General features: G+C 42.0%; 3 protein-coding genes across 4 annotated transcripts; 2 read left to right on the top strand and 1 right to left on the bottom strand.

The window, feature by feature from the left end:
* Positions 1–3,210: 3,210 nt before the first annotated feature.
* LOC121620817 (trypsin-1-like) lies at positions 3,211–6,157 on the top strand. 2 transcript variants are annotated; one of them, XM_041957049.1, is made up of 5 exons: positions 3,211–3,271; positions 3,429–3,579; positions 3,787–3,928; positions 5,672–5,929; positions 6,008–6,157. In XM_041957049.1, exons 1-5 carry the CDS (start codon positions 3,211–3,213, stop codon positions 6,155–6,157), a joined length of 762 nt encoding a protein of 253 aa, XP_041812983.1. The 2 variants fall into 2 exon arrangements, with proteins under 2 accessions (XP_041812983.1, XP_041812975.1); XM_041957041.1 differs by having other exon boundaries at positions 3,211–3,279; positions 3,437–3,579.
* Positions 6,158–6,762: 605 nt separating this feature from the next.
* On the top strand, positions 6,763–8,887 carry cdab (cytidine deaminase b). Its single transcript, XM_041961186.1, has 4 exons — positions 6,763–6,973; positions 7,778–7,889; positions 8,513–8,570; positions 8,747–8,887. Exons 1-4 carry the CDS (start codon positions 6,787–6,789, stop codon positions 8,885–8,887), a joined length of 498 nt encoding a protein of 165 aa, XP_041817120.1. The 5' UTR covers positions 6,763–6,786.
* Positions 8,888–10,368: 1,481 nt separating this feature from the next.
* Positions 10,369–20,638, bottom strand: dnajc16l (DnaJ (Hsp40) homolog, subfamily C, member 16 like). The gene is made up of 15 exons (XM_041957595.1): positions 20,271–20,638; positions 20,011–20,077; positions 19,703–19,848; positions 18,544–18,719; positions 16,340–16,524; positions 15,492–15,596; positions 14,955–15,113; positions 14,546–14,676; positions 14,154–14,331; positions 13,731–13,913; positions 13,514–13,590; positions 13,154–13,234; positions 12,797–12,886; positions 11,707–11,877; positions 10,369–11,424 (listed from the first exon to the last, which is right to left on the bottom strand). Exons 1-15 carry the CDS (start codon positions 20,447–20,449, stop codon positions 10,935–10,937), a joined length of 2,418 nt encoding a protein of 805 aa, XP_041813529.1. The 5' UTR covers positions 20,450–20,638; the 3' UTR covers positions 10,369–10,934.
* Positions 20,639–21,478: the final 840 nt, after the last annotated feature.

Below are 21,478 nucleotides of genomic sequence, written 5' to 3'. Positions count from 1 at the left end.
TTTTAAAACCGCTGTCATAATGGGGACATTGTTTGTGGAAAGACATGTTGCTGGCATCTAAAGACCCACCTGAGCTTTAGTGTCCTTTTGACTTTTACATCTTTTCAACTTATTACTTTTCAATTGTCTCTCTGATCAATGTCTTGGTTTTTACTTTCTACGTGCTGTAAACCTTACAGACTAACTTTACTGCTGCTGATTTTTTTTTTAAAAGAATACTTTGATATTTTGGAAAATTTGCACATTTTGCCTTCTTGATGGATGAGAAGACTGATACTACGCTTACGTGTAAGATTGATGTCGTCCTTCTCGTCTAACTCTTGGTAAGAAAAGGAAGTGAAAGTGTATTTCCTTGCTTTATGGAAATATTGATTGTTCATCTGTTTTCAGCCTTGAAGTACCTTGATTTGTCAGGTATTTAATTTGCTGGATTAGCCAAAACCAGATGTTTCTCTCTGGTTCTTTCATGCATCGTACTTGTCTCTCGACTGATGTTCCATAAAATGTACTTTTTCATGATATATATCAGGATAAGAATTTAATATAAAATATTGTCCACTGTTGCTTTGAGCACCAGAAATGGTTTTCCATTCACCTCAACTGTTTGATTAGAGGCAGAAATCCCAGAGACCGATATCTGAAAACCCAAGACCATCTGCATGGCTCAGTACAACAAGAGCTAAATGAGACTTCTTTATTTTTTTAATTGAGTAAACTCAATTCAATTCAATTCAATTCAAAGAACTTTTTCAATCCATTAGGAACTTCATTTGTGCAGAGCATCAGTGCGTGTGCAATTCACATACCCAACAACAACACAATATACCACACACACACGACATACCAGCAGTCCAACAGTAAGTCAAGAAGTTAGCAAAGCCCAATACATGACTTAGTAATACACATTAAAAGAGATGTTACAAAATTAGATAAAAAGATAAATAAATCAATAATATAGAGTCAAGTGAAAGGATGGTGTTAAAAATGTGTGTATAATAAATACATGTGAATAAACTGAACCTTTCAATATGCTGGTGAAACTATATTTCATTGCCAGCATTTATTGTTGGTTGAGCTATTAGCATGTAGCCATAATTCAGTGTGTATTTGTCAATGAAGACTCTCGACACTCGACTGTGAATCTATAGAGACAAAATAAAAAGAGACAAATAGAGACAAATTTAGTTTTTTGATGTTGACATACGAGGATCTGGATGGGCCAAACTAACCACATTAAGGGACACGTGTTCTAATCACTGAGACGTCTTTACTACACATGCACTTCTGTGCAAGACATCTGCCTCACCCTGTCTCTCTCTCTCTCACACACACACACACATACAAACACAAAAGCATCCAATTTGCAATCTCAGCTTTGCGCCTGAGGGAAAGCGGAGCCCGCTATCACCTTTCACCCTAACATTTGGAAAGACACCTTGGGGAGTGTCGACTGTGTGGTGGCTCAACAGGTGCTGTGTGTGGGAACTGAGGATAGGAAAGAAGGAGCCAGGAGCCCAAATGAGAGCGACTGAGGAAAATGTTTGCTTTGATTGTTGACCTATAAGTCAAAAAGTCCTGCCCTGTTCAACTGATGAATGAATGCTGTCACGTCCTGCTACGTCTCAGGTTGGTCGGACACTAGACAGTAAATATATCATACTCAGACATCATATGAGCCAGCGTCACTGGATATATCAACATGTCTGGCGTCATTTCTCTGGCTTGTCGGGTTTCATCTCCATAAAGCTTCACTTTGTCTCCACTACACGACAATAGGCTGGATCTGTGAGAACAAAGGCCTTCAGAGGAGGCGTAGTGAAAGAGAAGGCTGCTGGGGTTTTGGGTTTTTTTTTTGGTTATGTGCTAGGTCACACTATGTGCTAGAGACACTTTTGATGTATTTCGGACAATGGCAGGGAACAATGAGAGTGAGAGTGGTCCCGATATAAAAGATGCCTGACAGCTCTCAGGCTTTACTGTATGTCCCGGTATGAGAGGAGTGTGTGAGAGTGTGTGTGTGTGTGGATGCTGGCCTTGGACTGTTCTCACTTGACTCAGAATAAGGTGAGACAGCTTTGCATCAAATGGATTTTAGCTCGATTTATGTGCTGTTGTCAATGAGCTGTGGGACTGTGGACTGAGGGCATCAGGAGTGCCGGCTGGAGCTTCATCAGTGATTTGTTTGGATTTAAAGTTCAAATGAGTCAGTTGAAACATGCAGCTGGTTGTAAGTTTAGTTTATTTCTGAGTGACTGTGAAGAAGCAGTGCAATGAATAGCAAGTCTCCTCCTGTTTATAATTAATTTCAAACTATCCTCTGTAAGTATAAAATGCAAACCAGTGAGCAAAGATGATCTCATGTCTCAGTGCACAATGTTCAGGTCTGACCTCATCAGCTTCATTGATTTTTGTTAATATCTTATTATTCTGAATTTGATGTAGCAACATGTTTCAAACAAGTTGGGACAGGAGCAACAAAAGACTGGGAAAGTTATGGAACACTCCAAAAACACCTGTTTGGATCATTCCACAGGTAAACAGGTTGATTGGTAACAGGTGATAGTATCATGATTGGGTATGAAAGGAGCATCCTGGAAAGGCTCAGTGGTTCACAAGCAAGGATGGAGCGAGGTTCACCACTTTGTGAACACATGGTTATATAAATGATGTTACTACATGAGCTCAGGAACACAGTAAAACTGTTGCTGGTTTGTTTGCAAATGATCACATTCTGTTTTTATTTATGTTTTACACAGTGTCCCAACTTTTTTGTAATAAGAACGTGTTCTGGCCTCTTCAGGATGGCTGTGAATCTTCCTCTGTTATCGACCCTGTGCCTGTATCAGTCCTTTATTATCACTGTGACCAAGAGTTGTAAATGTAAAAGGAAAGAGTGGACATTGGGGTTGGGATAAGACTTGAACCTGCAGCACTGATTTGTCCTGCTGAGATCCTATAGAAGTAAACCCCTATTTGTGCAGAAGTGAATATATTTATGCCACTAAATGATCTTTGAATTTAAACATTTACTACTTTTGGTTGTGGTTGATAATACAGGATACTGCCAAAGTACACAAAGAGTGCAACAGACTGTAGAATGCAATATAAATGAAAAAGGTGACACAAGCCAATAATATCTTTCCTTCTACTCTTAACTCGTTTATGGACAGTGATCTATTCTGTCTTTCTTTTATTCTGGTAGCGACTAAGATGAACTTGGCTCCATCCTGTCACCTCTCACTGCTCCTTCTGCTTGTTGCAACCCTATCAGGTGAGTACGTACCATTGTTCCCACTTTCGAACCTTCAGTCACACAGGACTGACTTCGTGTAACTCTGAGTCAAAACTAAAAGCAGAAAGCTTATTTTAGAGCAATATTTCATGTGTGAATTGGACCTTCCATCAGTAATCCTCTCCTCCGCTCTAAGGTGTGCAGGGGAAGAGAATCATCGGGGGTGCAGTGGTATACCCCTACTCCATCAAATATCAGGCCTCCCTGCTTTTCCGGAGCCACCACTTCTGTGGAGGCACCCTCATCCACCCGCAGTGGGTGGTGTCTGCTGCCCACTGCTGGAGGCCGTAAGTTACTGCAGTTTTATGCCTGTGTCACTCCCACAGAGGGCCAGATTAACTAAACATCTGTGGAAGCGCTGCTGCACCTTGCCTTTGAATCTCAAAACTACATGGCAGACAGAATATTAGAGCGATCAGGAACAACCATCACATGACTCTGGTCTGTGCTGATGAGCTCTCCCTTCTCCTTTGCCCTCTGTCGTGTTCTTTTAGGAGTCACATGATCCAAGTGGTCCTGAGTGAGCACAGCATTGCCAAGGTGGAGGGCTATGAGCAGAGGTTCAATGTCTCCTTTGTAGTCAGGCACTACCAGTACAAACACTGGACGCTAGACAATGACATCATGCTGCTCAAGGTAAGGGAGGACTGTAGAATATGACACAGGATGGTGTTCTGATAGATATGGATTAGATATTGATCCTGTGATTTAGTGCGTGAGTTCAAACTGACTGACATTACTGATTGATCATTGACGTTGTCAGTGACCTGGAACACAACTCTGAGGCTACAGAGAAAAGTGTCATGATAAATATGCATTCAACTGTGCAAACTGTTCACATTTCTAAATGATGTTAGTCTATCATGTTGCATATTTGAGCTACTTCTCAATGGACCCTTCACATGTGTGTGTCATATTTTGGTACTAAACATGGATGCAATTCATCTATTTTTACATTTTTATATATTATCAATGCTTTCTAATTGGCACAACTAAATTCTACTGAAAGGGCAATTTAAGCAGCAATTTAATATTGTATTTCCATAAAGTAAAGTCTCAAGAGACAGATTTTTAAAAGAACTATCAAAATCAAAGCAGCAGGGGCCAACATATTCTGACTTTAGGTACTTAGTATGGGTAAAATTCCAATAAAGCTGAATCCTACATTTCCCATAATGCAACTCAAAGTATTGTTTGTTGGACCTTCCCTTCCCGGTAAAAGCACCTATTTTCAAACTCGATGTCCCGAGGCTGTTCTAGCCAGCTGTGAAAGTATTCACATCCTTTACTGAAGTAATATTCGTCCCTTAAAAAAGAACAAGGTAACAAAGAGTCCTGGATTAAAAATTTTATCCAAGTAAATGCACAGAATGATCTGTATTATCAGCAAACTGTACTAAAAGTATTGAAGTAAAACTACTCATTATGTAGAATGGCCCCCATCACTATTTATATATTAAAGGATTGTTGTTGTTGTAATGATGTCATCATGTGTGCGCTGCATTTTTCTTGCAGGTGGAGCTGATTTGAACAGCTTTATAAAGTGCAAAAGCCTCAATCACATACATACATTTATGTTTAGAATTATGTCTTTAAAACATCAACATGTTATAAAATAGAGAAAGAAAAAAGCGTGTATTTTGAAACAGGACAGGAAAAGGCAGTGCAAGAATTATGAGATAGTTGATTTACTAAATCTGAACTAAAAATAATTTTTAAACTTAAAAACTAAATCATAGATAAAAATGACTTTTCTTTTTTTCACTAAACAATACATCATGTTTTAGCAGCTGATAATATTCTTTGTGAGAAATGATATGCAAAATATGCTAAACAACCAGGCACTACAGATGTCAGATAACGGCAGTGGAGTAAAAAGTGTTCCTCTGAAATGTGGTGACGCAGAAGTTAGCTGCCTGTTTTGACCTGTCTGTGATACATATGGAAAGAGTCCCTTTCCGTTAGTGAGAATACTGTTTCACTGCTCTTTATGGTGCAATCATTTTTCATTTTCAATGGAACTGAAGTGCCAGAGCACTGGAACAATCTAACCACTGAAACACACTACAAATGATCCTTTCTACCTGTTGAACCAGAGACCTGTCACAGCTACATTCAGCCCCTTTATTGAGTAATGTGCTTCCCATCATGCACTTATTTCTCATTTTCTGCCTCCATCTGTTCTTGTTTCAGTCATCATATTCAGTTTTATGCAGGGTTTTTATGTCATTTTCATGATTCATCAGTCAACAGCGCAGTCGTCCATTTAGAAGAGCGATAACCCTCCACTTACTCCTTTTGTGATGTGAACAGAAAAGTGCACCTTCACAATTCGTTTTTTGTGTTTACTGACTGAGGGATATGTCCTCTGTGGCTCAGCTGGACCATCCAGCTATCACCAACGCCAGGGTCCAGCCGGCCTCTTTGCCAGACCCGGACTCACCCCCCTTGACCGGGCTCACCCGGTGCACAGTGAGCGGGTGGGGTGTGACCTGGCTCCACAGCTACAGTCTGTCACCTGAACTGAGGTCAGTGGACGTGGACATCTTCCCCAACTGCTGGTACTACTACTACTTCAGGATCACGGAGAACATGATCTGTGCAGGCTCCCTCTTTGGTGGGAAAGACTCCTGTCAGGTGAGGTTGAAAGAAAAAATTTAATTTTACATCAAAATGTGTCACAATACTCAAACAAGAACTTTTCACTGTTTTCAGGGGGATTCGGGAGGACCCCTTGTTTGCAATGGCAAATTTGAGGGCATTGTATCTTGGGGCATCGGCTGCGCCTATGCTTACTACCCAGGTGTTTACACCAAGGTCAGAAACTACCTCGGATGGATCAACTGGGTCACCCAGAACAGCTGATGAGACTCTTAGTACCAAGCTCACTTAAGACTCTACTGTGATGTAGATTTGAATGGATCCTAATGGACCCAAAGGATTGCTTTGTTGACTTTTTTTTTTTAGCTCAGGTTATTCTAAAAATAATAATAATAATAAAGCAAGTCTGACATATATATGTCATATACATATATTTTCCAGAAGTGGTGTAAAACCATGTCGTACCCATTTCAGGGATCATCTTGGTCTTTGAAGCTTCCATTTCTCCACTGACTCAGAGCTCAAAGAAGTGCTGGACTAAACAATAAAGATACATATTTTCTCAGACTGTCTCCTCTGTTACTGATCATCTATCACACTTGAATACACAATATATAAGAAAGAAATGCAATCAGGAAGCTCTGTTCCACACACTAGTTTGGTCACATAGGTGAGTCACAGCACCCTTCGATTTAACATCATGTCTGCACAGGAGTAATGGCAATAGCAAAACCACTTCCCATTGCCTCATGACTGCATGCTGGCATTCTACCGGGTGATTGGCTGTGATGGCTCCCTCTCCCCCTTCACCCCTTCCCATTCACATTTAAAGCTGCGTGACAAAAGACACATTCACTGACTCGAAAGCAGCCTCACCAACCCAAAGGGAAAGTATGGACCAAGTCAAAATCAGCAGGGAGGTGATGCATATCAAGGAAAACGGCTCCAGACAGTTGTCCCAGGAAACAGTCAAGAAGTTGATCCACCAGTCTCAGGAGGCAAAGAAGAAAGCCTACTGTCCTTACAGCAAATTCAGGGTGGGAGCTGCTCTCCTGACCCCTGAAGACTGTGTATTTACAGGTAAGGCACATGCGAAACGTGACGGTGAAACTTTGGTTTAGGATGAGCAGGACAGCAAGTTTACCGAGCATCTGCTTGATTGTTAAATATTAAGACTGAATACCGTATTCTTATGGTTAAAGTTTGACGCTGTTCGCTGCTTTGTTGTTGTTTGAGATCACCTGACATGCGGGAGACATAACAGAATTTTAGTTAAAGTACGAGGAAATTGAACATTACCTTGATGAGAGATTTATTTTGCTGCACTATGTCAATGATTACCTGACAAAAGGCTGTTCAAATGACTGGATTCCACGAGGAGAGTTCAGAGTAAAGCTGTCATTTCTCCTGTAGTCTGTCTACAGCAGCCCACCATTAAACCCTCACCACCAAACCCTCTGTCATTCCAAGCAGTGGAGAAATAAAATCACATTTCTCTGGATCGTCAAATCTTAACTTTCCCATGACCTAGGGTGACCTTTTGCAATTGCATCACCTGTGTCAACAGCGCTGGACACACAGACAGGGATGTCTAATCGTTGTCAACAGTGAGGCAAAGGCAACACTCTCCTATTCATGTTTTTGAACTGCACAAAGCTGAGCGACCCACGTGTCCCTGATCAGAAGAGTCTGGGGGGCGAACGGCTGGCAAACAGCTGTGAGTGCAAAGACCTTCTGAGTAACTATTTGACCAGGGCAGAAGAAGTAAACAGACGGCCCCTTTGATGGGGAAAACGCCTTTGTTTTGTATGTTTTTTTTTCCTATTTTCCCACTTTCCTTTCAGTAAAGTAACTCAACTCTGGGTATCCTTGTGTCCCCGGCAGGCTGCAATGTGGAGAATGCATGTTACAACCTGGGTCTGTGTGCTGAGAGAAATGCCATCTCGAAGGCAGTGTCAGAAGGCTACACAAGTTTCAAGGCCATCGCAATCGCCAGGTGACGTCCACTTGTTCATAATATAGAGCACAATACGTAAAGTTCTCTGCATTTCCACTCCAACACCAGCATCCATCCTGCCCCGCACTGGCCCACAGTCATCACTCCAGTATTACCAAATCATGACTCCCTTTACTTGTGTTTCCGTTCCTTGCACGTCACCAAAATTTCCCAAACTGAGTCCTCAATTGTTTCTCAAGTTTAACAAGTTGGTCAATAGTTGACAAACAGGGGAGGCAAGAAAAGCTGGATGTGGGTCTCTGCCAAGCAGCAGTCACCATGCTGCGCCTGAAGGAGCAGAAGATTTTTCTAATAGCTTTGTGATGATTGAGCTGCCTTAATCAGCCTTGTGAGAAACCCGTAGAGAACAGAGCAACAGAAGTGGAAATGTTAACACTTACAGGAGAGCAAAACAATCATTAGGGGGAAGTGGGGAATGTTTAAAAGACCCGGGCAACAAATGGTTTGATTATTATTCAGAAGGCTACAAGAACTTTGTGTTCAGCATTAATACATTTTCCACACATGTAAACATCAGCTACATCATCAGGTGCCTGTTGGCCTGGTCGAGCAATCACACCTTTAGTCTCTCAACCACATTTTTTCATTTCTGTTCCTTGCAGTGACCTGGATGACAAGTTCATCTCCCCGTGTGGTGGCTGCAGGCAGTTCATGAGAGAGGTATTAGTCTCTGCTGGCTGAGTGTTTTCAGGAGCTTTGAGTTTCCGGTCTGCGGTGATGTCAAGCTCTCCTTATTGAGCAGTGTAAATGTTTTCAGCTGGTAAACCAAATGCTTTACACGAGGGTTCACCTGCACACTATATTTTCCTTTTTATTGTTTGTCATCCTCCTCACAGTTTGGGCCAAATTGGGACGTGTACCTGTCAAAGCCGGATGGCTCGTACCTGAAGATGACCGTGGACGAGCTGCTGCCTGCCTCCTTCGGCCCTGCCGACCTGTCCATGAAGAAAGTGTTTGACATTCCCAATGAGTACTGAGCCTGTATTGTAGTGCAGAACAAACACATGCACAAATACAATCTCACAGCTTCGGTTCTTTGAACCACCATAGCATGTACTGTGTATAATGCTGCTGAAAATGTGTATTCATGTTTGGCAGTAGTTCTATTTATGGCAGTATTTGGTATATTTGTTCTTGTATCATCTACTGATTGTGAACAAAGTCACTTATTTAAATGTATTCTGTGTATGGTGTAATTTTAATAAGCATTAGGCCAATTGTAAAAATCCATGGAAATTCATTGTGTCTTAATGATTCATTGACCTTTACATTAACAAACTGAATGCTGTGTTGTAGATAATGATGTTTCTCAGTTTAAAGACGCATGAAGGAAAATGACAAATATCAAGGCATGTCAAACTTATCTGCACATTTTAATAAATAAACTGTTTTAAAAGGAGTTTCTTCATTTTGCACAGTTAGATATGGATACAAATGAAGTTCAAAGGACATACAAGAAACAAAATAATGATTACAAGTTACAGTGTACTGCAATTATTATTTGTTGAGCAGCAAATTATTCCATTACAGAGTCAAAGGAGGAGACGGAGTGTGACATTTAAGTTAGCAGTGCAAATTCCCTAAACATTGGTTAGTGATTTTAGATTTACTTATTCCATGCATTAACATTTACAGTGGTTTAAGGGCACAGGCTTAAAAAGGGCAAGTATAACAGAGTAGGATTTATTGTTTCTCCCTGATTCAGACAATTGACAAGAACCTGAAAAAAGCAACAAAAAGGCAGATTTCAACATTTTGGATACGACTTACCCAAAATGATATCGAACTTCATCACAATTCAAACTTGGCTGGTAGCATACTCAATGTTAAATCCCTTAGCAGAGCAGAAAAGCAGCAGGAAGAGTCCTGTTCAGTCACCAACCATCTTTTTAAACACACACTGTAATGCAGATGGTGTTACATGAACAAGCAGATTATTGCTGCTTGCGATGCTGTGAGACTCTCTGTGTCTTTCAACCTGGAATCAATATGGTTGCATCAGATCTCTATTAGCAAACAAAGGTCAATAATTCAGTTCAACGGAAGGCTCCTACAAGTATTAAAAAAAAAAACCCCTCACATATAAATCAGTGCATCAGGCTCAGTTTCCAAGCCTTTATTCGTGTTAGCCCATGTGGAGATCTGATCATATAGAGCAGAATTCTCCATCTGACTGACATACTGCCAAAGGTCAAGCTCATGACAGACGCCAGTCAATTGTAAAGATGTGTTCAGGCGCAAAGCCAATTCTAGAGGCTCTTGGTGGTTCAAAGTACTAAGAGCAAGCAGTAGAAAAGGAAAAAAAAAGCGCTTATTCCGTGCTGTATGACTGCACGCAATGAATGTACAGAGAGGGGAGTTAAAAGGAAAGCAAAACAACACGAAGAACAGGAGTTAATCTGTAACACACACAAACATGGGTACACTCCACATACACACACACACAGCTAGCTACAGCTACTGTCTATACCATGGTGCTCATTGGCTGCTTGTGGTTAATAAACAGAGACAGTAAAAACAAATAAAGCAAAATTAACTTTGCATGCAATCCGGACTCTGCTTTTATGGTGCTGCAGCTAGCTAAGAACACACACCACCTGTGTGTGTGTGTGTATGTGAAGACCGACTGTGTGTGCGTACTACAGCTTAGACTAACATTTTAAGAGCATGTCAGAAGAAAATCCATCTGCTTTTGTTCTATTCTGGTGGCTTCTCTCCTTTTTCCTCCTTCTGTCTCTGTACAGAAGACATGCATCGTACAGCTGAGACTTTGCTTCATTAAGCGCATTTTAAAGGTTTGTGGTAGCAAACTAGTCTAAGCCATCATCACCACCTGCTCCACACGACCTGTCAGATTAAAAATAAGACATTCTGTAAACAGTTCAGTGTGGCAGCCTACCTGTGCGAAAGAGACCTTAAATAATAACTGCAACATCGTTCTGCATTTTTCTTGCTAAAGAACGTACTCGGAGGGCAGAATCACAAAGTGTATCTGCTACCATTTGTACCTTTCTTACTTTAACCTCAGCTCTCTGTGGAGTTGTTAGTGGCTTCATCAAGGGAGGGCCACACAGGGACCCGTAATCTGGGCAGGGTGCCCTCCATTAGCCTCTCCATCCACAGTCCCAGCCTGTCAAGCTTGTGGTGGACTTCTATGCTGGTGGCCCTACTGGAGCCTCTCTTGGGTACGGCCCCATCCTCCCTCGAATGGGACCTGGATCGGGAGTGGGAGCTGGACCTGGACCTGGACCGGGACTTTCTCCTGCTGTCAGAGGAGAATGAGGTCTCAGATGACGAGTCATTGGGATCGTCCCCTGTGAAGACGGGTCGGAAGAGGCAGAAGTATTTCTTGTGGCCATTGAGGGCCAGGACGTGGCCATTGTAGTCTGAAGACTCCTCGTCCTCGTCCGAGTGGCCCTCGCTGTGCACCGCATCAGAGGCTGAGCGAAGGAGTGATGGCATCCAGTGGCGGTGCTTATCAGCGTTGAGGAAGGAGAAGTGGAGGGTCTGAGTCCTGTGGTGGGAGAGGGGTTTGGATTTAATAAGTAGACCAAGCGTTGGTCAAGGAAAAACATCTTAGAGGGCAAGATACATACTGAATCACAAGTATGTACACAGTATGTTTATATTCTTCCAGGACACATCCTTACTACCAGCATTTACAAGCAAATTACTGCAGTAGCCCCTAAGGTGAGTAGTGGCCACCCGCTCAGGGAGATGTCTTCCTGTCTCTCAATGGACAAAAAAAACTTACATTCTTAAAGGTAAAAGGGAGGCCTTTGATTCTGAGACTCACCCAGAGAATGAAAAAACCTCCTTGGCAAACTTCCTCAGCAAGGCGGTCTTGGAGGCATTGGTGAGCACCAGGACAACGTTGATGTGGCCCGGCCTGAGCTTGACCAGGTTGCTGGTGTACGTGACGTCTGTCAGCTCCGTCACTTCCACAAAGTCCTTCTTAGGGGGGCGGCTGCGTGGACCAATGAGAAAGACAGAAGGAGGGAGGGAAAGAAAGGTGGGAATTATATAGAATATAGTTTATCCCTTATTTTTTATAGTTTTACAGCTACCAATAACTCCCTCTCTCACATGTGTGAGTAATGTATTTACAGACTTAAATAAGGAAACAACAACAGAGCTTATCCTTTAATCACCACAGTAGAAGCAGGAGAGATTTCAAATACATTACTAGTAGCCTGAGGCAATTTCCTTTGTGAAGAAATCAGTCAAAAGCCAGCTTTTTGAGCATGTTAATTATTGCTGTGTGCTATAATTAATATACCTTCTCATAACCCTTGAGAGGTGTAAGCACACAGCTGCCAAATGCTCCCAAATGTCCCCCACAGAATATCTCAACATTTGGACTGCTGGTAACATGAAGACAATGTGTTCATGTCCACAAACTGTGACTGTTATTTGGAGGTTGAGTCACAATGGAGAGCAACTGAGACTCCATGAGTTTGAAATATTGGACAGTGGACAGAGCACAAGTAAAGATGTGGTCTAAAACTCCCAGCAAAGCAGGAAAGCATGAAAATATGAATTTATTAACACTATACCACAGAGTCATGTCTAATTATTAATGAGAACATTTCTTGTGGGGGCAAGGGGGGCTGCTTTGACAACACAAGGACATGCTTTAGTTAGAGCAAACCCGCCAGCTGGATAAACCGCCATTCAACTGCAAAATAAGTTTGGAAAATAATCACTTAAGCAGCCGGTGTGAGAATTAAAACACTGTTCTTTGCTGTCTATATTTCCCAGCTTTCTGCTGCTGTGCCTCACACTGCGTTGCGCATGTAAAACAGGGTTTTGGCAGTGGATCCGCTGTGACCTTTGGTCAAAGTATTTTGCTTCCACCTTGTGTTCACCTCCTTTCCCCACATTACCTTGAGGTACTGGCTCTACTTGAAGCGTCATCCTCAGTTTGCGGTTGCTCCTTCGGCTTTGTTTTTCGGGGTTTGCTCTCACCCGGCTCACTGAAAGTATACACCACAGAAGGCAAATCAGTATGGTCACACATTGCTCTGACTCCACTAGGGCAAAGTTATCCAGCCTCTATTTGACGCCAGTGGAGTCAAAACCAGGAATAATTGTGTAGAATTGGAAGCCAAATAAATAAATAACACACTTCTACTGTAGATCTAGTCAGAATCATTAAGTGTAAGATATTTTGACTTTCATGGCAAATGTTTGGGCCTATGATCAAACTGCATCAGGCTGAGACAGGGTTGTGCCTCTCTCACCTGAAGGCCTGAATGATGACGGTGCCAAAAAGAATGAAGAGAGCGGAGAAGATCAGCGACAGGATGGGCATCATCTCTCGCCTTGAGGAGAGAAACGAGTTGTTATGGTAACATGTAGGAGAAAATAAATATCAACCAATAACACTCCCAGTCTCCATGTAGCCTCTACGTGTAGCAGAGGTGGTGCATCACGGCTATGGTAGGACACATGCGTACCAACAGAGCCCCCTCCAGGTAATTCTAGCTACATCACAAGCATGATTCAGCTTCTGATACATTTCAAATACATCAGCAAAAGCACACCATCTCGTCTTTTTCATTGTACTAAACACTGCAGACATTGTGTGAGTGTCGTCTTACCAGTTTGAGTAGAGAAGGTCATCATATATTTGAAGGATGTAATCATAGGCGGCATTCATCCACTGGATAATGAACATCTGACAGGACAGAAAACAATGACATTAACACAAAAATTCTTCCAGTTTAAATTTTCATCCTCAGATTTCCCATCAGTCGTTGCGGCCCCTGACCCCAGTAGTCCCAAGACAAAGGTGAGCGTGCGTCTGCGGTGACTTACGGGGGCCATCTCGTTATTGAGTTCTGGCAGGGTGGCGTCTGAGCTCAGGTAGGTGGGGTCTTTCTGCAGGAGCTCCAGCTGTTCGTGAAGCCTGTACTTATCTTCTTCACTGCCATTCCAGCCACCACTCACAGAGCGGTACAGGACCTTACCAGCCTGGCTCCGCCTCTCAAGAATCACCACCTGTATGAAGGCACATATCGGTAATCCGACACATATCCAATTCCGTGTATTTCTGGATACAATAGATTTGCCTGCAGGTGCACATTGTCCTCGATGGTTGTTTATACCGAAACTGAGAATAATTTCCTTTTTTTCCCGCAGATGGCTTCATTTGTGTCATACATTTGACTGTAGGAGCATGTCGGTGACTTTGTGTATTGATGCATGTGTGTGCACTGTGCATGCACTTCTTGCACTGACCTGAGGCGAGAGTGCAGCCTGATTATGGAGCAGTGTCTGACAGAGAGGCTGTTGCTGACGCTGGTAGACGTACGCAAACCGCAGCACCTCTTTTTTGTTGGCTGCCGCGAAGTCCAAGAAGGCCTTATTGCCTGGGAGAAAGGCTTGGTCCTCCCCTGTGATCAGCAGCACGCAGTACCTACAAACCATGCACAGTCAATTCACCTGCTACTGCAGCCTAACTCCACAACGTATCAGTTCACAGTCATTAACACATTCCAGGTTCACAATTCTATTCCCGTTACAATTGGGTTAGCTCATTTTTCTTTCTTAAGATGCCAAATCTTAATACACAAGAGGTCAATTTCAGTAAGATATTATGTGTAGCAACATCCACTCAGAAAATGTCTTACTTCCTCCGTCGGTGGAATTGCTTGACAGGACACAGCTCGTCAAAAAGCTGCTGATTGACCAGCCGTGGCACCTGCAGGAACTTGTTGTTGGAGACAAACTCATCCATGATCTGTCGCTTCATCCCTCTGGCCTGAAAAGGAGAAGTGGCAGAGAATGTGACGGGTATAAAGCAAAAAACATCAGAGGTGTGAAAATTTTGCAAAATGACTAAAACTGCAACTAGTAAAATTTCTTAGTTTCTTAGTTTTGTCAGACAGAAATACCAAACATGATTTCAGCTTCACCTTTCAGGCCACCATGCATCAGGTTTAAAACTAACCGGTGTGTTCTGATATAGCAGGAAGGAATGCTTTATCACTGTTAAGCTAAAGAAGTGATGGCGTAGGCTGCATGCTGTGCTGCATGTACCTGGATGATGTCAACAGGCTTCTCTGTGTCCTCCTTAAAAAGCAGCATGGTGGGGGCGTACGTGTTTATGTTGAACTGCCGCAGCAGCTGAGTGTTGTGTGTTTCACCCTGGTCCACGTAGCCGAAGCGCACGTAGTGCCTGAAGGCAAACGCTGTTAACTGCAGAGTGGAGAGAGGGAAGATGAGAGCCTCGAAAATAAATACATTCAAAGAAATAAGAAAAAAAGTGTAAAAAGAAAAAAAGGCCCAGTTCAGGGCAGATTGCTGATTTTATCTAAACTTATAACTGTGTACAATTGATAGTTATAACTAACTAACTAACTATAACTGTTCCCATATGTTGTCTAGGCTGCATTAATTGGCATTAAGTTATTAAAACAATAACTGCTCTCCATTGGTGTATTGGTGGAAAATGCACCAGATCTCACAGTACTAACAAGCTCTCTGTTTTCCACTTTAACATTCAGTCTAATTAGTGCAACACGTGTATGCATGTGTGTGTATGCATGTGTGTGTGTGTATGAATGCATTGCTTACTTTGTAGAGCAGGGGAACAATAGGAACTTGGTCAAACAAGACAACACTGGGCTTATTTTCTGCATGCCAGCCATCCAGAAAAGCCAGGTAGTTGTCATCTGTGATCTGAAGAAACAACAGCAATTAATTTAAAATATATATGCTAAATTACATAACAGGCTACTTTCACTGAAAACCTGTTTTATCTACCACCACGTCACCATTTGTACACTTGATGAGTCGTATCTAACCAGGCCTACATCTAGGGCACTGTGATTTCCACAATGCAGGAAACATGGAATATCGCGGAACAACAAAAAGCTCTAAAGTGCAACCATGTCGGCAGATGCAAGGCGTGAGTTTGTTTGTGACTTTGCGGCTGTACGTACAGATTCAGATATTCTGTTGGAAAAATGAAAAAGCTACATCCGTGTCTGGTCAAGCATTGTAAACATGGTGGAGCACTACCTGAATGAGTCTCCTTGGTTAGACCCTCTTAGCAGAAGATTCGTTTGATGAAAATAATATGTGTTGCATCAAATTCATTGATATTCCAGAAATGTTCAATATTTCTTATTGATTGTTGAAGGTTTATTCATCCACCACATGATTAGACGCTCTTTCTGATGATGAAATGTGCTTTAATCGTCAAAAATAGAAATCAGAAAACTGAGAATCTGGAAAAAAAATTAACAAATTTCACTAGGCCCTATATATTTCAAGCTATAATCAGAAGAGAAATAAAATTTATACCAAAAATCAGAAGGTCTATTGGTAATTTGTGATTGGATCTATAAATTCCATAAAAGATATCTGACTTAAAATTCTTGCTCATGTGGTAGAAGTATGTTTATGTCTGTTGCCTTTACCTTTTCCACCAGTTTCTGGGGCAGCAGGTCTTCAATGAACTGTCGCAGGTGCTCCCGTACCACGGCCTGATGGAAGAAGGTCACCCTGCCGTTCACCAGCCCGATGATGGAGGGAGCGCGGTGAGCTCCCAGCTGGTTGGCCAGGCGACGCTCATAACCCAGGTCCACTATGCCAATGCCAACACCTGGTGTAACAGTAAAAGAGCAAACTGATATTACATCTGATACAATAGAGCAAAACACAAGGATAAAATACAACCTAAAACTTATTCCATATTGTGTTATTCCAGTAGTACACACAAGGAGGAACATCCAGTTGATGTTGTTCAAGCAGCGAATTCCCAGATTACAGAGCAGTGAAATAACAGACACGACAAATGTGAATTCTTTTTCAAAGTCATTTCTATCTTCCACCAAACGAGCCCTGTGCAGCTCCTGTCGAAGAGACACTGAAAGTCTCAGTGAAGAGCCACTCACCCACAGGCTGTGGGATTTTTAGTCGAGTCTTTAAAATTAGTGAGGGACTGCCTAATGGATAGGGTTCATTAAAGATGCATACACCTGTTTTTAGTGTCTTACAGACTCCTGTGGATCAAGACCACTGTATACCACAGTGACAGAGACAACAGGCCAACGCTGCTCTGACATGAAAGAGAGAAAAGCTCTGAAACACATTTTCTTATCTTGATTTTTCCCACTCTAAAAAGGGGAATGTGTTTGACGGCTTTGCCTCTGAGACAGGCGAGAGGTGCATTAGCCAATATTTTGAGATGAAAAACGGCTCGAATGACTATCTGTAATGTGAGAGGTGTTGCTCAGAAAAATCACCCAGCTGCAGTCCTCCTCAGCTCTACAAAGCTTTTAGCATCTTTCAGCTCCTCACTTTGCATTACGGCCTGCAGCTTTCTTGTTTTGGTTCACTCCCACCGCTATGATTAACCTCATTTCCAGCTGCAGGAGGCAGATGTTTTCAACAAGCTCTGAAGCTCTATACACACACTTTGAGCTACCTGTTCAGCACAACATGGCAGACAAAGTTGGCCAGTAGCTAACATTGTAAAGCATGTAATAGCTAAAGACCTAAATAAACACACAGTGGCAACTGAGTACACAGGTACACCTGTACAATCTAATGCAGTCCAATACAACTTCCCTTTTATGATGCCTATAATGTTCAGAGAGGTGTTCATTCAATTATATGTTTTACCATTGAGGTTACTGTTAGTGATGGTGGTGTGGTCCAGTATAACACCACCACTCTGTATGATCTCAGTAATGAACATTTTAACAAATTAATCTACACTTTTCCAACAATGTCAATAAAAACCCCTGAACATTATGAGCTTTGTCAAGATAGACTTTATGGCAAAGCTTATTGTATTGGACTGCAACTGATTGTACAGGTGTACCTAATAAACGGCCAATGAGTGTATTTCTCAGGAGCTGGTGAAGGTGAAAACAGTGCCAGAAGCTGTGTGAATATTGGACTTACATTACATACACATCAGCCATAACTACTTTATAAGATCCTAATAAGTCAAATGTCTGTGCTCTTACTTTTGTTGTTGAGTTCTGCCCCAAAGTAGTTTTAATCCTACTTAAAACAAAAGCCACAAATCTAACTAAAACATGATTTTAACAGTGTTTTGCTAAAAACCCATCGAGCAAAGACAGAGGTAACTGCATGTACTTAGCTAACAAAATCTTGCAGCATGTATTTTCATCCATGCTGTATAAAGACTGCGCTGGTTGTGACTGGTGAGCACAGTAACAAGCTGTGGGTTACATAAATTTGCAGGACAATCTTCCAGAGCAGGCCACCTAGTTATTACAGATTCCACATGAGAGTACATCTAAAGGGCACTGGGAACTGTGCTTCTAATTAGCAGAATTAACTCAACAACTTTAAATTCATCTCCAGTGCCAGACAACTGTTACACAGGGTTGAATTCCTCCCTTGGCTTTACACTTTGTTCCAGAAAACCAAGACGAACAAATAAGCCCTAATGAATAATTAAAGAAATGACTGGCTCTCTGTGAAGCATCTTAACACTTAGAATTACATTTGTACTAATGGCCTGAAACTGAGCGAACATTGTCCTTATGTTAAAATGCTTTTAGGAAAACCAACCCTGATCCTCAGAGTGTGTGAGTATATGTGTGTGTGTGTCAGACTGATGGGAGTGTGGTGACATCACACTTACCCAGTGGCTCCAGCTCCTGCACCGTCTCCTTCCACACAGGCTCAATGTGGATGCATGCAAAGCACCACTCAGAGGTCACTTTGATTAGGTACGGCCTCTTGTGGCTGTCTGGGAGGACATCGCTGTTAAACTGTGCGTGGTGAAGCAGGTACTTGCTGTCTGCAAAGTCCCTGGACCTGGAGCAGGGTCGGAAGCAAGTCAGTGAGTCTTTTTTTAGACATAACCTACAGGGTGATGTTGGGACATGACCAGAGAGAAAACTTTCTAAAATTCCAATTTGTTCACTCATTGTACATCTTGGTGCACATGCTCAGCAGAGGAGCCCTCTCTGAAAAAACATATGAAAAAGGACAATTCCACTGACAGGGGCATTTAGTTTGTTAATCTAACAAAGCATTTTTCCCTCCTTTTAGTAATCATGATTAGTTCCCAAAATCCCAAATTCCCAAAAGTATAAAGACATGCAACTAATGTTTATTTTCTTTTTAAACCATTAATTTAGGAAAACTAAAAGACCAATTCCACTCGTAGATTAGCAGGGCTCAATTTGATGTCTTTGAATTGCTTATTTTGTTTTACTAAAAGGCCAAAAAATAAAAAAAAACAGGTATTCCATTCACAGTGGCATTACATAGTGAAAAAGTAAGCAAATCCTCACATTTGATGAGCTATTGCCAGCAAATGATTGGAATTTGATCTATATGTCATCCTTTTTACTGCTGACCGATTAGCTGTGTAATTTCCACCGTTGTTTCCACACAACAGTTGAGTGGGTCCAGGCCTCTGAATCAGCTCACTCCACCAACCTGACTGACTCATCTGGCATCATGACATGAAACAGCGGTCTCTTGGTTGAAAAAGCAATGGAGCCAATCAGATCAATCATCAAAGGCGCGACTAACGCAATTATCATGCTGTTGTCAAGCCTTGTCAAGCTGTGGGCCAGAACCAAGGAGTGCTATCAAGGTTGCTCTAAATCGATTAAAAGTACCTTAGTCTCTAGTGATTGATTATGGACAACTGGATGCCTCTCCCTAACAGAAATCGGTATGAGTGGAAGCAACATCAGACTGAAGATGGCTACAGAGAGCAACAAGTTGACAATTCTGCAGTGACACCTGTGTGACGATAAATCAAAACAAACCAGAGCATGGAGTACCTGGGGAAATGGAAAAAAGACTCATCGAAGTAGAAGCTGTTGTGGAAGCTGCGGAAACCGTGATGCTGCGACTGGCCGAAGGGCTGGTTTTCATCCATCTGGCCGTAGCGGTCAAAGTTGGACCTTCGCTCCTCGTTAGACAGAATCTGTGGGAGGTGACACAGGACTGTTACTGTTATAATGACTGCAGAGAGAGGGACCATGAGACAGACAGTGAAGCAGACTGAGTAGCCCCACAGAAAACATAATGGCAGCTGCAGCTGCTTTGAAATTCAGTACATGATGTGTTGTGATGCAGGCTCACCCACCTCATATGATTTAGAAACCTTTATAAACATGTCCTCAGCTTTAGGGTCCTTGTTCTTGTCTGGATGCCTAGAAAAAGCCCATAGAAGACAACATAAATGTAAACCACCGCTGGGGAATAGAGGGTTAAAAATGTCCTCGGTTTCACGTTTTAAGTTGGACAATAACAAGCACCGGCACAGGTGTCGGATGTGTACTGAATGGGGTTTGGGATAGCCAGGATGTGATGGCCTAGAGGACTTGATGTCGGTCTGTCACTCACCATTCTTTGGCAAGATTCTTGTACGCCCTTTTGATTTCTGTTTGACTCGCACTCCTGCTGACACCCAGGATTTTGTAGGGGTCATATTCAGAGGCTGTTTTCACCAACTGCACGCTCAAAATGAGCAGAAAGATGGCGAGCGACACCGAACATGTCCGAGGTAGGTTCCCAACCGTCATCGCTCGCCACTGTCCTCGTCCAACGTTGACGTCAGTTAGCTGAGAAGCTGCCCGGTGAAGTATTGTTACAAAGCAAATCTAACTGACAGATATATCAGGCTAATAGCTTAATGTTACATGGTCAGGTATGCTAGCTTCTTTGATGTAAAGTACAAACGACACACTGCTAATTTACTACGATGAGGCCATTATTTTTCTGGCGTCAGTGTCACAACCGGCAATGACAGCTCGTGCTTCCGGTTACACGTTTCAAAATAAAATCCTCATAAACCCTGTCAAAGGAGCTGAAAATAATGTGTTGACGGAATTTGCAATTAATTTAAATAAATCACCCCAAAATATGGACCTATGTATGTTAAAATGCTACTGAAAGACACGTTATTTAAAGTGCTACATAGAATAGATTTGTAAAATGCCCACTATTTGTGTCAACAATTTGTGAACATCGTTAATGAATCTGGAAACATAGTTTAAAATCGAAACCATGTGACAAAAAAAAATTCATGATGGTCGGACGAAACACAAACGCAATCACAAAACATCTATCAAACAAATTGGCGGGGTTGGGATTATCTTCTGAAAGTCCATTTTAATCGAGTGCAGCTATAGAATTCCAAGCGGCTACTTCTGTGTTTTTATTTTGAAGCAAAATGCATGGTGTCCGGTCCCGTTCTGGCTGTCCCTCCAAACTTTACACTGCGCATCGCTCGATATGACGATACTGCGCATGCTCATTTAGCAGCTGTTCTCGAACAGGTCACCGCTTTTTTTCACTCCCTTTTTAAACATACCTTTTCTGATCACATATGACTTACTGAACTAAGGAAAAGTTTTTACCGCTCCGTTATATTTTTTATATACGCGTAATTGTGATGCCGTATTAATTCTTGGCTAAATTGCCTAATGTTTGGCTTGGAGTTAGTCAATTTCCTCTTATGTAGTTTTATATACAAATTGTTCTAATAATAACAACAGATATAGAATGGAAATAGAATATATAATATTTTATTTTATTTTAATTACAGTCTG

The sequence above is a fragment of the Chelmon rostratus genome, chromosome 2 (assembly GCF_017976325.1).
Source record: "Chelmon rostratus isolate fCheRos1 chromosome 2, fCheRos1.pri, whole genome shotgun sequence".
NCBI classification, from domain to species: domain Eukaryota; kingdom Metazoa; phylum Chordata; class Actinopteri; order Chaetodontiformes; family Chaetodontidae; genus Chelmon; species Chelmon rostratus.
This window is presented reverse-complemented; position numbering and strand designations above follow the sequence as displayed.

Bases quoted from the DNA above. Each gene is read 5' to 3' on its own strand.
- LOC121620817 (XM_041957049.1), top strand. From the start codon at position 3,211: ATGAACTTGGCTCCATCCTGTCACCTCTCACTGCTCCTTCTGCTTGTT. The intron at 3,929-5,671 runs GTAAGGGAGGAC...TCTGTGGCTCAG, and splicing joins ATGACATCATGCTGCTCAAG to CTGGACCATCCAGCTATCAC. The intron at 5,930-6,007 runs GTGAGGTTGAAA...CACTGTTTTCAG, and splicing joins GTGGGAAAGACTCCTGTCAG to GGGGATTCGGGAGGACCCCT.
- cdab (XM_041961186.1), top strand. From the start codon at position 6,787: ATGGACCAAGTCAAAATCAGCAGGGAGGTGATGCATATCAAGGAAAAC. The intron at 7,890-8,512 runs GTGACGTCCACT...TGTTCCTTGCAG, and splicing joins AAGGCCATCGCAATCGCCAG to TGACCTGGATGACAAGTTCA. The intron at 8,571-8,746 runs GTATTAGTCTCT...TCCTCCTCACAG, and splicing joins GCAGGCAGTTCATGAGAGAG to TTTGGGCCAAATTGGGACGT.
- dnajc16l (XM_041957595.1), bottom strand. From the start codon at position 20,449: ATGACGGTTGGGAACCTACCTCGGACATGTTCGGTGTCGCTCGCCATC. The intron at 20,078-20,270 runs GTGAGTGACAGA...GGCTTTTTCTAG, and splicing joins AAGAATCTTGCCAAAGAATG to GCATCCAGACAAGAACAAGG. The intron at 15,114-15,491 runs GTAAGCAATGCA...TCCACTCTGCAG, and splicing joins TTGTTCCCCTGCTCTACAAA to TTAACAGCGTTTGCCTTCAG.